Source organism: Durio zibethinus, chromosome 9 (assembly GCF_047325235.1).
Source record: "Durio zibethinus cultivar Kanyao isolate XHJ-2024 chromosome 9, ASM4732523v1, whole genome shotgun sequence".
Lineage (NCBI taxonomy): Eukaryota > Viridiplantae > Streptophyta > Magnoliopsida > Malvales > Malvaceae > Durio > Durio zibethinus.
Genome location: NC_143170.1, coordinates 26,734,556 through 26,751,259, shown reverse-complemented (window position 1 = coordinate 26,751,259; position 16,704 = coordinate 26,734,556). Strand labels below are relative to the sequence as shown.

The 16,704-nt window shown below is 32.0% G+C and overlaps 2 protein-coding genes across 2 annotated transcripts; one reads left to right on the top strand and one right to left on the bottom strand.

The window, feature by feature from the left end:
* The first annotated feature begins 4,431 nt into the window (after positions 1–4,431).
* LOC111313244 (G-type lectin S-receptor-like serine/threonine-protein kinase SD2-5) lies at positions 4,432–7,290 on the top strand. Its single transcript, XM_022913911.2, has one exon. It carries the CDS (start codon positions 4,600–4,602, stop codon positions 7,045–7,047), a length of 2,448 nt encoding a protein of 815 aa, XP_022769646.2. The 5' UTR covers positions 4,432–4,599; the 3' UTR covers positions 7,048–7,290.
* A 6,692-nt stretch (positions 7,291–13,982) lies between these two features.
* LOC149516912 (uncharacterized) lies at positions 13,983–14,533 on the bottom strand. Its single transcript, XM_089765230.1, has 2 exons — positions 14,450–14,533; positions 13,983–14,330 (listed from the first exon to the last, which is right to left on the bottom strand). Exons 1-2 carry the CDS (start codon positions 14,531–14,533, stop codon positions 13,983–13,985), a joined length of 432 nt encoding a protein of 143 aa, XP_089621356.1.
* Between the last annotated feature and the right edge of the window lie 2,171 nt (positions 14,534–16,704).

Here is a 16,704-nt window from a genome sequence, read left to right as displayed (position 1 = left end):
TCATATTTTGCAGCTTTTCAAGGCGGAAGGAAGAAGAGAGTATGGCAAGCAAGTATATATAGTTTCCAATTGTTGAGTCTTCCAGCCTTAGGTGGTTAGCTGCATCCTTAATCTATCTCAACTCTGTTCTAGGTTGCATCTGTTTTCTGTGGAGATGCTGCTTGCAATTTTAAAAGTTACTGCAATAATTAAGCCATGAGGTGTTGCTTTTTGTTTGGTCCTATAGGTTAATCTAATTATATTATTAGCAAATTTTACAGGGAATATATTGAACATAGTAGTTTCATATCAATAAATGAAAATGAGAAATTAAAAGGAAATAAAACTAACAGCAAAACTATGGAAGGAAGTAAAAAGGTGCATGAATCAGTTTCCATCCCTGAATTATATATATTTGGAGTAATGCGTACATAGGCTGAAAACCTGGTTGGAGGTAGGGAGTTAAAGGAATAGCAAATATCAATATAGGTGTGCAGGACCAAACAAAACTTCTTATGAAAGTAACACTTGTCCATCTTGATCTAACTTTATTACCATGTGAATTCCTTGTTGCTCTTACAGGATCAAGTTAATTTCCTCATGGCCGATAACATAATATCTTCTTGTCTCGTGGGAGCTATCAGCCAAGCTGGGGCAGATTTAACTGATTATGCTAAAAGCAAAGTCAGTTTATCACAGACTATGGAGAACAACTACGAAATGTTGAGACATGAAGTAGAAAGGCTGCAGGCTCTTAGGGATGATTATGAAAGGGAAGTCAAGAAACATAAAATGAAGACAACTACTTGCTGTTATGATGTATGGCTACGGAGTGTTAACAAGATTCTTCACAATGCAAAAGAATTAGAAGTTCGAATTGAAGAAGATCATAGAAGGCTATCATCCAGATACATACATGTGAAGCAACGATCAAATTATAGTGCAAAACTGGTGAAAATGCGTGAAGAAATTCAAGAGCTTGTGGAAAAGGGGGAATTTACAGGAGATTTTTTGGTTGATAAACCTATAGAACCCTTCTTGAAGGTGAATGCGCCGGAGATCAAAGGATTTCCTAGCCTTCAGAGGCCATTGGAGCAAGTATTAATGGAGCTGTTGAGAAATGACATATTGAAAGGAATTGGGATTTGGGGCACGTTGGGGGTTGGGAAAACAACAAGAATGCAGAACTTAAATAACCATGATGAAGTAGCTAAAATGTTTGATATAGTCATTTGGGCAAATTTCTCTAGTGAGAGGAGTGAGGAAAAATTGCAAGAGGATATTCCCTTTAAACTTTTTTTTTCTTTGATAAAATTCAAAATTTTTGTTTTAATTTGATAATGCCACATGTCCATGTCCTTTGACATGTGAAATTATATGAATGTTTTTTGGTAAAATATATTAGATGTGAAAAGTCATTCAATTAGTTTTTATAGTTTTTAATAATTGAATAAAAATTAAAATTTTATAAATATTGATGATTAAATTATAATTTTTTTATAATTGAATGATGAAAATAAAATATACAAAAAATTAAGTAATTTGTTTCTGTCACGTTGGTTAAAACCATAACTTCGTTTCAGTTAGATGGTTAGGAAATTTCTTCTCTAGGATCCTCCATGTATCCAGGAAAGTGAGTGTGATTCTGATATCTCCAAGAAGGAACCAACGACAAGCAGACAACTCCAAATTCCAACCTTAATTATGTGTTTAATATGCTCGTACAGAATTATGAGCAACAAAATAATATACATACATGAATACATGAATACATTTATACATGCACGTGTACTTGTCATGAAACATCTTATTAGCCAACGTTCGAAAAATGAAATATCAGAAACTACCAAGCAATACCCACACACCATTTCACCATCCGTGTCAACCACCAAGTGATTGCATGACGATATGACCCTGATGCTGATTTCTGTATGTAATTCAAAAAATAATCGAAATGATAACTTCAATGGCATGCGCTAAAAAGTGAAATTTTGGTTTAAATAACCGTTTATAATTTTTTTATTTATAAAAAATGGGATTCTTTCTCATTTTTCATAACAAAAATTACTCCTTAATCATTTCTTCTCCTTCCCATGCTTTCTTAAAAGAGATTTTAGTATGGTTGCAGCTCTAATTTCCCATTGTAAAGCCATAGTAGGATTAACTTTAATCACGCCTTTGTTTCTCTATATATTATTCGTTTATAAGCTGGAATTTAAGAAGAAAATTTTTAATGGAAGGAATACATAAGATTGGGAAGAAAGAAGAAGAAAAAATAGACAAGAAAACAACATTTATTAACTGTTTAGCTTTGTCAAGACCTATTTCCTCACGTCTTGCTCGTAACAATGCCGAGTCAATCTTTCATTCTCATAGGTCAAGGAACCCGATCAATTACGGCACTTCTGAAAAATACCCTGCATCCAGGCGGAGTGGGGTAACCCAGTAATAACAATAACAATTGAAAACCCCTTCAATTTTTAAGTTTTATTTAATGTATTTTTTAAATTGATATAAATAAATTTATTTAAATCATGTTTAATGAATCTATAAAATATTATTTTTTTATAATTTTTCAATAAATTCGAACTCAAAACAATAAAACAAAAACACATTTGCTAATTCAACCAACATCCGTCATTAAGGGGATTTCAATTGCTATTATTATTTGGTCATTTCCTTCCTTCACGGATAATTTCGGACAAATATTAACGCCTTATGGAATTAAGTGGATTTGAATTTGTGTCCAATCGTAATTGTGTGATGATGATGTTAACACATTTAACACGCAAAAATATTGGAATTTTACGTGAATTATCTAATCTAACATATACATCAGACAATTAATTTTGCTCAAATATCAATTCAATTTCACATTACAATTTCTATATCCACCGTTTAAATTAACTCAACATTCAACAGTTCACCATCACTTCCACTGTTCCACATGCATGACGTCCATTGTCGTTGATTTTTAGTTGGAAGAGCACCAAAGAATTTGTGAACTTCTCAATTACAAGTGGTCAAATCAAAATAAAAAGTCAAGATCAAAACCCATGTATAGATTAATTATAAGATCCAATTAATAAATCACGTATGTTAAAATTCAAAAGATTTCTTAACAAATTTCAATATTTTTATTTAAATTAATGGTGTAGCTATATTTTTATTGTTAATCAATTATTGATTAATTTTTTATTAATTTTATGTGTAATAAGTTTTTCTCATCTATCAATTTTGATTTGATTAGAGATTGACAAAATCAACATAAGGATTTTCGTTTTTATTAGTTGACAAAGTTATTTTAAGTTGAATTCAAAGACACTGTTATTAAAAAAAATCTAAATATAAAATAATCTGAATTCAAAATAATTTCATCCAAACTTTTTCATGTCTAATTTTAACTTTTAATTTTAATTTTTATTTATCACAATCTTCACTCAAAGAAATTAGTCTTACTGGTATGAGGAAAACTAACAATTAAGTATAAAAAATTATATCAATCCAGTAACGCCAATTGCTATCATAGTAAACAAAACATCACGGTTGACATCCCATTTTTTATTCCTCGATTTTTGCTAAATTTAGTCTCTCTACTTTCAATTACAAGTATTCATTACTTTCATAAAATGTTAATTACAGTTAAATCCTTAAAATTGTTAAGAAATGGCCTTAACTTGTCGATGTGGTCAATTTGACCAGACATGCCATGCCATACAAATTTTTTCCCGGCAACACACATAAAATGGCACAAAAAAAGATTTATCCCGTCCGAATATTAATGCTCACAATGGTGGACCCGACCGAAGTTTTTAGTACTTTTAATGCTTCATCATCCTAATATCTCTTTGCTTGATGCATACGCAGCTGGCCTGGAATTATCGACCAATATTTTTAAGCACAATGTAATAAACACGAAAATGTTTCAAAAAAATTTATTAAAATATTAGAAATAGTCACAACAGAATTATGATTTATAATTTTAATAAAAATAAAAAATATTACATTTAGCTTGTTAATGAAATTTTGAAATGATAATTTTGGTGTTTTAAAAATACAAATACACAAATTATAAAAACAATGTAAATACATGAATTTTGAGATCTAACATTCTAATATTTTTTTCCTCTTATTTATCATTAAAAAAAAAAACATGTTTAGTCTTCTTTCATAAAATTTTAGTTAATTTAAATTTTATTCATAGGTGTATGTTTAGTTACATATATCATTTCTTCTGGTCCATAGTAAAACATCCATCCGTAGTCAAAAGGATTTATCCAAGCGTTCTTGAAGTGGCAATTCTAGTTTTTCCTTAACTCCTTTTGGCCAGAAAAGAAGGGATTTTTTTCTTTCAACACAACGTACACGTTTTGCAGATCAATGTCATTTTCCTTTCTTTTCCAATTCATGAAGATAGTAACAGCATTCTTCTCGTTTCTATGAATTTTCCAAACAAAATTACTAGTAGTTATTCAAACTTTCGTTCTCTTTCTAGGTGCTTTATTAAGAAATTTGATAGCATGAATTGTATTGTTTTGTTTAGTTTAGTCAAGCTTGAGTTGACGCCATTTCTGAAGCTAATTTACTCTTCCCTAGAAAGCCATTGGCCTCCTCCGAGCAATGACCATGAATGGGAATACCTGTAGCTACTTTCTGATCATACTTCGGATTCTACTGATCATTCCATCATCACTTTTGATCAACGCTGAAATCATAAACTACCCATCATATGTCAATGAACCGAATTCCTGGAGAAGCAATTTCTCATCTGACTTCAGTTCCTGGGAGTTCGCCGGTGTGAAGCCGATCCTTGTCAATGGGATGTTTGTCTGTGGCTTTCACTGCAGCTTGGTGGGTGAGAGTTGCCTATTTGCTGTTTCCATCTTCAAGACCAGTTATGGTGGTGATAGTTCCTCCAGCTTTTCTGTGCAAGTGGTGTGGTCCGCTAATCGAAACAATCCACTTGAGCATCAGGCACTATTGCAGCTCACTCCAGAAGGTAGTCTTATCTTGAAAGATGGAGATGGTGCTGTGGTTTGGTCCCCAAACGCATCAGGTAAGTCTGTTTCAAGGTTAAACTTAAGTGCAGAGGGAAACCTCATGCTGTTTGACAAAACCAACAAGATGGTTTGGCAGTCATTTGACTACCCAACAGACTCTTTAGTTCTTGGTCAAAGGCTAGTGCCTGGGCAGACATTGAGGGCAAGTGTATCGCCATTCAATTCAAGTGAAGGTTTGTATGCATTTGCAATCATTGATGGTCGATTCACTGCTTACATGGATGTATATCCTTCCCAAATCTATTACAGAACACTTTTCTTGGAAGAAAACAATTCAGGAACATCTTCTGTTGAATACAACCAGACTTTAAAGGTTAGGAGTCTTTCCGTGCCAGACTCGGCTAATTTTATACAGTTGGGAAGTGACGGTTACTTGAGGGCATATGAATGGAGAGGATCGAAATGGGTAGGGATTGATCTATTTGGAATTAGTCGATGTAGTTATCCATTGGCATGTGGAAAATATGGCGTTTGTTTAGAAGTGGGATGCGATTGCCCTGAAGCTTCAAATCAAAGCCAAATAACTTATTTTAAGCCAATAAATTATAATAGACGGGATCTTGGGTGTTCTGCAATTTTACCAATTTCTTGTGAGCTTTCTGTTCATCAGAGTCTTCTCGAACTCCAGGGCATCTATGAGTATGACGCATTTCTTTTCACGAGTAATGATAACAACAAGAGTATAGAAGATTGTAAGGAAGTCTGTTTAAAGAACTGTTCTTGCAAAGCTGTGATACAGATAGATGGTTACTGCCATTTTCTATCTGAAGTATTGTCCCTCAAGACGTCTAGTTTTTATGATTCTTACAACACCTCTGTTTTTATAAAGGTGCAGAATTTTCCAAGTGCAGAGAATCCTAACAATCCTTTATCACAGAAGTTCTCTCAAAGGAAAAGGCAGGATATGGCAGTTATTCTGGGTTCAACTCTTGGAGGTATCTCTGGTGTGTTGCTTATATGCACTTTCTGTTTTCTACGAATTAAGAAAGGGTTCAAAGAGGTTGAGGAGGATTATCTGGACGGCATATCGGGAATGCCAACTAGATTTTCTTTTGAAGAGTTGAAGAGTGTCACGAAGAATTTTAGCAACAAGCTCGGTGAAGGAGGATTTGGGTCTGTTTTTCAAGGAACATTACCTTCGGGTTCTGAAGTTGCAGTGAAGTATCTTGATGGCTGTGGTCCAGTCAAGAAATCTTTCATAGCAGAAGTTCAGACTATAGGAAACATTCACCATTTCAATTTGGTAAGTTTGGTTGGATTTTGTGCTGAAAAATTTACCAGGCTTTTAGTCTACGAGTACATGTGTAAAGGGTCACTGGATCAATGGATCTTCCACAAAAATCAAGAGCTTGCTCTTGGTTGGGAAACTAGAAAGAAAATCATTTTAGATATAGCCAAGGGACTAGCTTATCTTCATGAAGACTGCAACCAAAAGATAATCCACTTAGACATCAAACCACAAAACATCCTTTTAGATGAGAATTTCAATGCCAAAGTTTCCGATTTTGGATTATCTAAGCTAATTGGAAGAGACCAAAGCCAAGTCATAACAACCATGAGGGGAACCCCTGGCTATATGGCTCCTGAATGGTTAAGCTCTGTCATCACTGAGAAAGCAGATGTTTATAGCTTTGGTATTGTGGTCCTAGAGATTCTGTGTGGGCGAAAAAATGTGGATGGATCTCTACAGGAGGAAGATAGGCATTTACTGAGGCTTTTTAGGAGAAAGCAAGAAGAAGGGCAACTTGTGGATCTAATCGATAAGTGCAGCGAAGATATGCAGGCAAATGCAGCCGAAGTCATGGAGATGATGAAGGTTGCTACATGGTGTTTACAAAATGAACATGTCAGGAGGCCTTCCATGTCCACAGTGGTGAAGATTTTTGAGGGTTCAGTTGATTTTGTTGGTACCTTGAACGAAAATTTTCTAAATGAATTGACAGTACCTGAAGCTGTGGAGTCTGTTGCTTCAACAACTTTACCCTCTATCTTATCAGGGCCAAGGTGAAGATCATGGAGATCTTCGATATAATTCATGAAGATGGGGATGTAAGCCAAGGTATGTTCCCAAGATCCTATCCTATCCTATTTGTTGTTGAAGTGTAGAATTATTCCTCTATCGAAGCTTGTTTTGTTTCATGCATTATATTCATCCCAAATTTTGGGTCCCAAGCAGAGTTGTTTAGTTCGTATGATCGTATCAAGAAGAAAGTTCAAGTTTCAAGTTTGTTTTATGAAGAGTTCAAATTTCAAGTTTTAAAATGACCTATTAAATGTATTGAGTATTAGTTTAGATAACAAAAGGATTGAACAAATTTTTGGAGATTGCAGATTTGAGAGAATTTAAACACGTCATTATGTTGACAAACTGCGAAATGAAGCTACTGCAGTCTTTATGTCGACAGAAAACTCTCTTGTTTCTTTCGTTTCACACACCATAGATAAACGCATTCCAGGCTATTTTAAAGATAACAGGCAGGAGGGATTTAGCTTTGAAATTAATTTTGATCCAATTGAATTTATTTTGCCACTCATGCACTGACCTTTGAATCCCACAGAACTTAAGTACTTGCAGCCCAATTGGTCTAGGGAACATACATGTAAAGAATAGATGATCCCTAGATCCAACTTCCGTTTATAATGCAAGCCGCAGTTGGGGTATGAAAGAATACCCCATTTGCATAATTCTGTTTTCTTTAAAAGAAAAAAGAAAAGAAAATATCTTCACAAAAATAATTAGTAGGAAGAACAAAAGTGAATTTATGATATTCTTATTTAGAAGTGGTCAAATGAAAATAGAAAATTAAAATAAAATTCCATATATAGATTAATTATAAGATTCAATTAATAAATCATATATGTTAAAATTCAAAAGATTTCTTAACAAATTTCAATATTTTATTTAAATTAGTAATGTAGCTATGAGTTATAGTAATTTTATATATTGACTGCAACATGATTCAATTTTTATTAAAAATTAAAATGAAAATGATATTGCTAGTTGTGAAAAATAAGGCCTTGGCTTCGCCCCAGGGTTGGATGCTATTCAATCATTTATGATTGTTAATATCCAGCGTAGACTGCTGAGACAATAGTAAAAATTTGTTGGAAAATTACATTCCTCAAATTTTTTTTTTTAACAATCTTTTGATAAATTTGAATTCAATAAAAAGAAAAAGCTCTATTATATATATATACTAGAAAAATACCTGTGCTTTGCTGAGGGTACATGTTTTTCATTTTGAGATATTTAATTTAAAAATAATAAAATATTTAAAATTATAATATAATAATTAAAAACATTAATGAATAAAATAAAATAAAATAGAGTATTATAAAGTTTAAATCAACTACGAAAATATATTAGCTTGGAGTAGAGACATGTAAATTGTTGTGCATGAAATAATTTCGTAAATGAAATTATTTTTTATCAAGAATGACTGAATTAACTCCTATTTACGAAAATTAATAGAGACAAGAAAATAATACCTTTAATTGAGAGCAACTTAAGCTTAAAGTAATCACCAATATCTAAAACCATAACTCTAAAAATTTGTTCCACGACTTTCTTGGCATTTTTTTCTTTGCTCTTCGTAATCCATTTTAGATATTTTCCAAACTCACAATAATCCAATACGATGCCCTACCTTAAAAATGTTATTCAAAAAGCATGACAAAAGTAAGGAAAAAAGAACAAACTAAAACTAAATCGGAGCAAAGTCATTGAAACATAGCAAAAGGTACAATAAACTTCACATTAAGCATAAAGAAAAATAAAAAATAAAATCCAACAACAAAATCTACATGCATACAAAGAATGACAAACTAAATCCTCTTGATACCTTGAAATCTCAATTACACCTCCAATAAACAAAATGAAATAAGTCTCCAGCTAACTTTGTTGTGGTCGAGAATCCATTTGATTCATTATTAAATGAATAATGTCACAATTATTTTAATATCTAATGAAGATTGCAAGCATACTTAATTATAACTGAAAAAGCATAAGTAAGATGATAAAAAAGTTAATATAATATCAAATCTATTTGATTTGACCATTGATTAAAAAAAAATGCATCTATATTACATTGATTAAAGGTCTTTAAGACATAAAAATAAAGTAGGAAGTTAGGACACAGAATTGAACTGGCAGAAAATGTTAAGAATATTGACTTAAATCCCATAAAAGATTTGTTTGGGATTTGTTAGAGATTTGTTTGTGATTTTTCAAATATTGCTTGATGGACAAGAAGACTTGCAAAAAAAGAATTCTAAGAGAAAGAGGATTCTTAATAGATAAGTTTGACTTGCAAGAGAAGAATTCTAAAAAGAAAGAGATTTTTAATAGACAAGTTTAATTTACAAGAAAAGAGTTCTAAGATGAGAGAGATTCTTAATGGGCAAGTTTATATGGTTATAAATAGGTGAAGTCTCTACTGAGAGTTGTAGGGTTTTGTGGGATAGACACCCTATAGGAGTATTGGGGCTCTACGTCTTATGGGTGTGTATGTTTGTTTGTAAGTGGACTAGAGGAGATTGAGAGGGTCCACATAGATATGATGTATTGGGGCATATGGGGTATGTGTTTCGTTATGTTGAAAGGGTGCACAAGGGTTTGGGTTTGTGTTTGTTTGGATTGAGAATACTCCATAGGACTAGAGGAGATTGAGAGTGTCTTATGAGTATTAATTGTTAAGTGAGGTTGATGATTTGATGTATGTTTGTAATTCTCTACAACTAGTGAATCTTGTTTCTCGTCCGTGGATGTAGGTTAATTGGACCGAACCACGTCAAATTGTTGTCTCTTGTGTGTTTGATTTCGCTTCCACTGGTGTGATTGGATTGGAGGCTTTTAGCCCAACAGAAAACAGATTAAAAGGAAAAGTTTTGATATCAATTCTATTGAGAATTGCTTGGAATGCATGTATATATTTCATATAAGGGAAAAGGAATAAGAGAATATTCAAGCAAAGGGAGATGACGACTGCACAAATGGTGGACAAAGTCAAGGAATTTGTAAAATACAGGCTGCATGGATAAAACATATTGTAAGAGATATGATAAGCAAAAAACTTAGTGAAGATTGGAATCTGAATGTAGAATTTTTAAAATAAGCTGTTAGCGAAATTGTTTTTCCTCTATTTGTTGAGTTGTAGAATAGTTATATTGTAGCAGATTTTTGCTGACTTTAGATGAATAAAAATTCAGTTTATCCAAAAAAAATAATAAAGTCATAATATCCAAAGCAAAAAAAAAAAACATAAGAAATGGTGGACGTCTATTGTTGTTTTGAAAGAGGGACATATGCTGGAAGGAATTCATGCATCCATATTTTTAGGTTGCTTTTTTTTTTTTAATAAAAATGCATGATCTAAATGTTTGGTTAACGATTTAATTGATATATCATTTGCATATCATTAATGTTAGAAAATGCAATGCAAAACAATATAATATTTAATCACATAAAATTTGATACATACAACTTAAATAAAAATTCTACCAAATTCAAATAAACCAATTGGTAATAATAATAATAATAACAATAACAATAATAATAATAATAATAATAATAATAATAATAATAATAATAATAATAATAATAATTATTATTATTATTATTATTATTATACGAAAAAATTATGCATTAGATCATTATTTCTTAAAAGAATCTATGATGAATAATGAAATAAACATTTTCCCATGAACTTTGAAACTTTTTCAATTTGAACTTTATGTATAACAATTGAATCAACAATGAAGCTAAAAAAAAAAAATTAGAGAGATGAAAGGTAGAGAGAGAAAATGAATGGGTATGGCACCGATCAATGGAGAACAGGCAATCACGTTCAGAGTTAGATTAGTGAAAAAGGAAGTTGGTAACAGTTTTTGTTGATAATATCCACCCTGATGGCAGGGAAACAGAACTGTGGGGCAAGATCATGCAACCCAGGAGAATCCTTGACTTCTACATTCTCCTCGAGGAAAATGTTTAGGCGTAGCAAATTTAGCTTTTTTCGCTTTAAAGATTTGCGTGAGACTCTCTTAGTCATAAGGGCTTTGGATGGTTCAGCGTGGAATGGATGGAGGCTAAGGGTGAGCCTGGCCAAATATGAGAAAGGTTACAATGGCACCCCAGCAACAAAACATGTGCAACGAAAAACATTCCTTACTCGACCTATCTCGCGTATGAAGTTAAAGGAGGATGCGAGACCTACCTATGCAAGAGTAACAAAAAGGCATTCTCCAACCCAGCAGAAAACACTGATGGTAGGCAATGCCAATGCAACGAGCCAAAAGGGATTGTACAACCGGTACTAGGTGACAAGACTCAAACACAAAACAAGATTGTTGTGGAAGAGAAAGAACTAGATACAGCATGGTTGGAAAAGTGTGCAGTGGCAGAAGTCAAAAACCCTCACGCTATTAACAGGCTTTAGCAGTACATTCTTAGTGAAGGAGTTATGCACTTTTCAATCGAGTTTTTTCTCAAGATGGTGTCCTTCAAACTCTTTATTCTTTAATGAAAGTTATTTTAAATTTATTTCTCTAAATAAGGTTGTCTAAGCCACATCATTTCCATGTCATTTTTTATAAAATAAAAAAATTTCCATGTCAGTAAGAAAAATATGTAAAAAATAAACAAATTAAAACAAAACCTTAAACCCCTGCAGCTCTATTCTTCTACCTCTCAAGAAGCTGATGCCCAGAACGAACCTTCTGTGTTTCCTTATTAGCCTTTTCCTTGGGGTTGATTCAGATGAAAACCCATTACAGCCTTCTGTTGCAAAAGAGTTTTTTCAATTTTTGAAGGAAAAGTGCGACTTGTCCAGGTTTGGAGGTTCAAATTGCAGTGGTAGTAGTGCCAATAATAGTCAAGTTCGGAGAAATTGATTTCTGAGAAGAAAGATGGGTGGCATTCAAGAGTGCATAGTCTTAATGGGCAAGGTAAATCCCGATTACAGAATGGGGAATCATCCTCCATAATTGGTACTGCTCTTACTTTGACTCTGACTCATTACTATATCTTGTTTTTTTTTTTTTTTTGGTATATTTGCTTTTGTTTCCATTGTGCCATTTTAAAAAAATCAATTAATTTGTAAGAATTTCCAATGCATACTCAAGCATATGTTGTTTAAGGCTCGACTCTATTATTAGAACATGGGATTGAGAAAGATCTGCTTTAGGGGATGATTTGACGGGGTAACCTTTCTTTTTATTAAAAAAGGGTATTATAGTTGATGTTATTTTAAATGTTGTTTGTGTGAACTGATCTTTCATTAATCGAAAGCAATGCACAACTTTGAATATAGCTTCATATTCATGAAATTATGTACACATGCTAAAAGTTGAAAGGGAATTTCATTTGATTTGCTTTGTAACTATATGAAAATTTTGTGATTAAGTGGGTTCTACCAGCATTGTGTTAGGCAATTTTTAGGTCTAGGGCTGTGAAGTTATTTTGACAGAGTGATAGTATTGTTGCAGGTAGGCAGTTCAATAGAACTTCAAAGACTTTATCATGCTATTGTTGAGTCAACAGATGGCTATCAATTAGATAACTATGCAATTCTTGAGAAGATTGTCAGGTAGACGTTTTGCTTTATTATTCTCACGTTTAAACCCTTGTTTTCAAGTTTTGCTTATATATGGATAGATTACATTCATGTTGTTCGTTATAAATAAAATTTAGTTTCAACATTTTTTATTGTATTATTGTATCAAATACTTTTTTAATATTTTGTACCCTTCTTTGCTCTACAGTTCAACTCCAAAATATAACCTAAAATTTGCAGAGCTTCTTTTAAGTTTGTTTTCTAAATAGAAATTGAGTTTATTCTCAATAAATGGATTAACATTGTTAAAAAAGATATGAGTTTTAAAGTTTTTTTTTTAATTTCCATTTTTTATAAAAGATTTTCATTTTTGTTATAGAGAGATATGAGCAACAATGATAATGAAAAAGAAAAAAATCAAAATGGTGATGTGTCATAAAATACCTTTATTAAGAAAATAAGCTTAAAATGCTTTTATTAGGGAATAAAGATTCTATTCTATCTTAGTGTAGGAAAAAACTCCATTGTTTTATGCTTGGTAGGTAGGATAGTGTTGCTTCATGATTAACATTACTGTTGAATAGGGAACCTTTCACATACAGCCATCACATGTAAATAGGAAAACTTATAAATTTGACATTTTCCCCATGTACATGTTCTTTTATCAAGTTAAACAACTTGTTTGTTATGACCTCGTTGCATTCTCTCACCGTAAGATGCAATTATTATTTCGAATACTCTTTTTTGTATATCAAATGGAACAAGATCATGTGTGTTGGCCTTTGCCAGATAACCTTGAAGTTTAGCTATAACATGAGGAGTGTACAAGTCTCTTTTTGTCAATGCCTCCAGTGCAAAGCCCCGCTTGGTGCTAAAAAAATTAACTAATCGATAAAAGGTTAATTGTACACGTGCTGTGATAGATTAATTTCGAGCCCCTTTTAGCACGCTATTGAACACCTCAAATAAATTAGTTGTCATTATTTCATAACGTCGACCACCATCATGTGCCAATGCCCATTGTTGCACCGGTATCTCATCTAACCATTTTCAAGCTTTAAGATTAATCTTTTTCTATCTCTTTCATTATGGTATCAAACTTTCATAATTGACGTGCATTTCCAGCTTTATACATAAGTATTTTCAAGTTTTTATTATGAAACTTATCATTGAAATTACTACATATATGTCATAAGCAAAATCGATGATAAGCCCATAGTTCTTGCCATCTAGAGCCAGGCTCATTCACTGCTGCACGGATATCGCAATGATGATAAGATATCAAATAGATCTCTTTCTGTTGAGTCACCTTCTCTCTAATGCAAGTAAAAAATCATATCTAACTATCAAAAGATTCTTTCTCAGCAATAACAAATGCAAGTGGCAAAAACTAGTTATTAGCATCAACTCTAATTGCAATAAGCATTTTACCTTTATATCTTCCATACAAATGAGTAGCATCAATACTTATAATTGGTCTACAATACTTGAACCCTTCAATGAAAGGTGAAAAAGCCCAAAAGAGACGGTGGAATAGTTCAAATACTCTAACAGTAGAATCACGCAACTGCTTAAATTGCCATATAACAATCATTCCATTATACTTTTCAAGTGCAGCAATAAATTTAGGTAATACCCGATAATATGTGTCCCAATCACCAAAAACATTTGTATAGGCTTTTTGTTTTGCATGCCACATCTTCTTGTATGAAACATCATAACAAAATTTGTCTCTTACCTTCGCATTCAAAGTTACAACTGTAATCGAAAGTTCAACTTTCACTTAACTTTTAATCTCATGTGCTAACAAATTTGAGTCTAGTTATGGGTGATCACGACTTAACCTTAGGTAGACACATGTGTGAGGGCCATCATATTGAGTAATCTTAAAAAGTCCATGACTTTTATGTTGATACGCATGAATCTTCCATTTGCATCCATTGTTCCGATGTTTTTTACACCTCAATGACCATATCTTTTTTTTTTTGTTTCCACCACTTCATACTTTTGGTGTCTCTTGATGGAGTACAATTGTACAGCTCTTTTCAATTCTGCCTTATCTTGGAAAATTAAACCTTTCCTCAACTCAAGATCAAGATTCCAAATAAAACTTTGGCTTTGTGGTGTCCAATTACTAGTAATACCATCATCAGCTTGATAATATTGGTGAAAAATGACATGTTTGGCTCATGAAATGGCACCTCTATAGTGGTACTATCAACTTATAGGTTGACATCTTCAAAATCTTTTTACTCTTCACGTTCCTCATTTTCTTCTTCAAGTACTTCATTATTCACATTCATATCCTTGAATATATCGTTAGATTTAGAATAAATCAATTGTTCCACTGTAGTTATATTTACACTTGTATCTTTGTCATATTGGCTAATACATTTGTAATTTAAAAATCCAAAAATATTACTTATGACTGATACTTGCCTTTCCATGGTAGGTTCACTACAACTTGGCAAAATTGGATGATTAGCATGGTGGGCATTAGCATGATCTAATGAAGTGTCATTGTCTTGTGTTGGCAATTGAGCAAATGGAACAAAACTTATGGATTGATCCTTATATTTGGCAGGTCCAATAAAAATTGATTCCATTTCTAAATACAATTCAACATTGCTAATAGAAGGATGAATAAATGGAATTTCCAACATGATATCTATGTTGGCATCATCCATAATAGGTAAACGAATATATTTAATCATTGATGATTGCACTATTATTGGATACCGAAAAACCAAATTTAGTCGTGCTCGCTCTCTATCAAATCTTGTAATACAATACATCTTGTCCATCAATGTGTTGAATTTTGTTTTTTGCTTCAATTTAATTGCTCTTAAAAAAGGACCATCATGACACAAGCCATCTGATCCTTCAATGAAGCTACCATTCCAATAACAAAAATTTAGAATTTCTCTTCCAGACATTACCATCTAGCATTAAATAATAAAAAAATAATTATTAGCTCAATATCATAAATAATAAGAATTCAATAATATATAAAATATGCCATTTGCAATTGCTTTGGATACAAAAGTAAACAATTCAAGTAGAAAAGCCATTCACTTTGCCAAGCTATTTACGACATAAAAAATTTAAAATCAACTTACTTTTAATTCAAACAATGCAATTAAAGTTGTATTGCATATATCTTTGACTAGAGATTCTACCTATAATTAGAAATTGTAAACAAAAATATAAGCTAAAAGTATGATTTTTCATTCATTTATGAAAGAAGTCCATAAACAAGCAATATTCACATGTTGATTAATGCTCATTGTAAACTTTATGAAATATTAAACTCTGGTCTTAAGCCTTGTATGGCCTGATCATGAAGAAAGCTACATAAGCAATTATGTCCTTAATTATATGGTTTATCTTAGCTCAAGTTCAAATTTTGAGTTCATCAAAATGTATGAAATTCTCACCAAAAACAAAAAAAAAAAAAAAGGGACAATGATGCAATAATGACAAACAAATTTCTTTCTATCAAGAAAAAAATTGATAACAAAAATATTTTAAATTAAAATAACTCAATAAATTATCGTCTATACATGTAAAAACAAAGTCTATTGGTATGAATTCTACTAATTTTGCTTGCCTAATTAACATAGAGATTATATTACAATTCAACACCTTAACTGCAAGGTTTAGGATTATTACATGATCGAAAAAATTTTTGAGATCAAGAACAATACTGCCAAATATAATTCCCTTTGCAAACCTTTGTGCTCCAAAATTTTGTAGAGAAAATTATGTTTAATAAAAATGTAAAATATAGGGAGAAAATAGATTTAGGGTTTATAAGAGATTATAATTTAATAAAAAAAAAACCTTACACGTTCAATGTTTCAATTTTAAAAAATATATTTTTTATTTAAATTGTTATTTAAAAAAATATGATATGAAGCTGACATGTCATTGACATGGCATAAATATCTTTCTTAAAGAAATAAGTTAAAAGTACTCTTGTTAAAGAATAAAGATTTTAAAAAACCTTGCCGTTGGAAAAAACTCCTTTTCAATCACATTGACGGGAGGAAGTATGGTACTTTTACAGTTTGAATCCAAAGAAGATATGTTCAGCATGCTTGAGGGTGGCA

Excerpts from the sequence above, each read along its gene's own strand:
- LOC149516912 (XM_089765230.1), bottom strand. The coding sequence starts at position 14,533 with ATGGATGCAAATGGAAGATTCATGCGTATCAACATAAAAGTCATGGAC. Across the intron at positions 14,331-14,449 it reads ATATGATGGCCCTCACACAT|GTAAGAGACAAATTTTGTTA; the intron begins GTGTCTACCTAA and ends TTGAATGCGAAG.
- LOC111313244 (XM_022913911.2), top strand. The coding sequence starts at position 4,600 with ATGACCATGAATGGGAATACCTGTAGCTACTTTCTGATCATACTTCGG.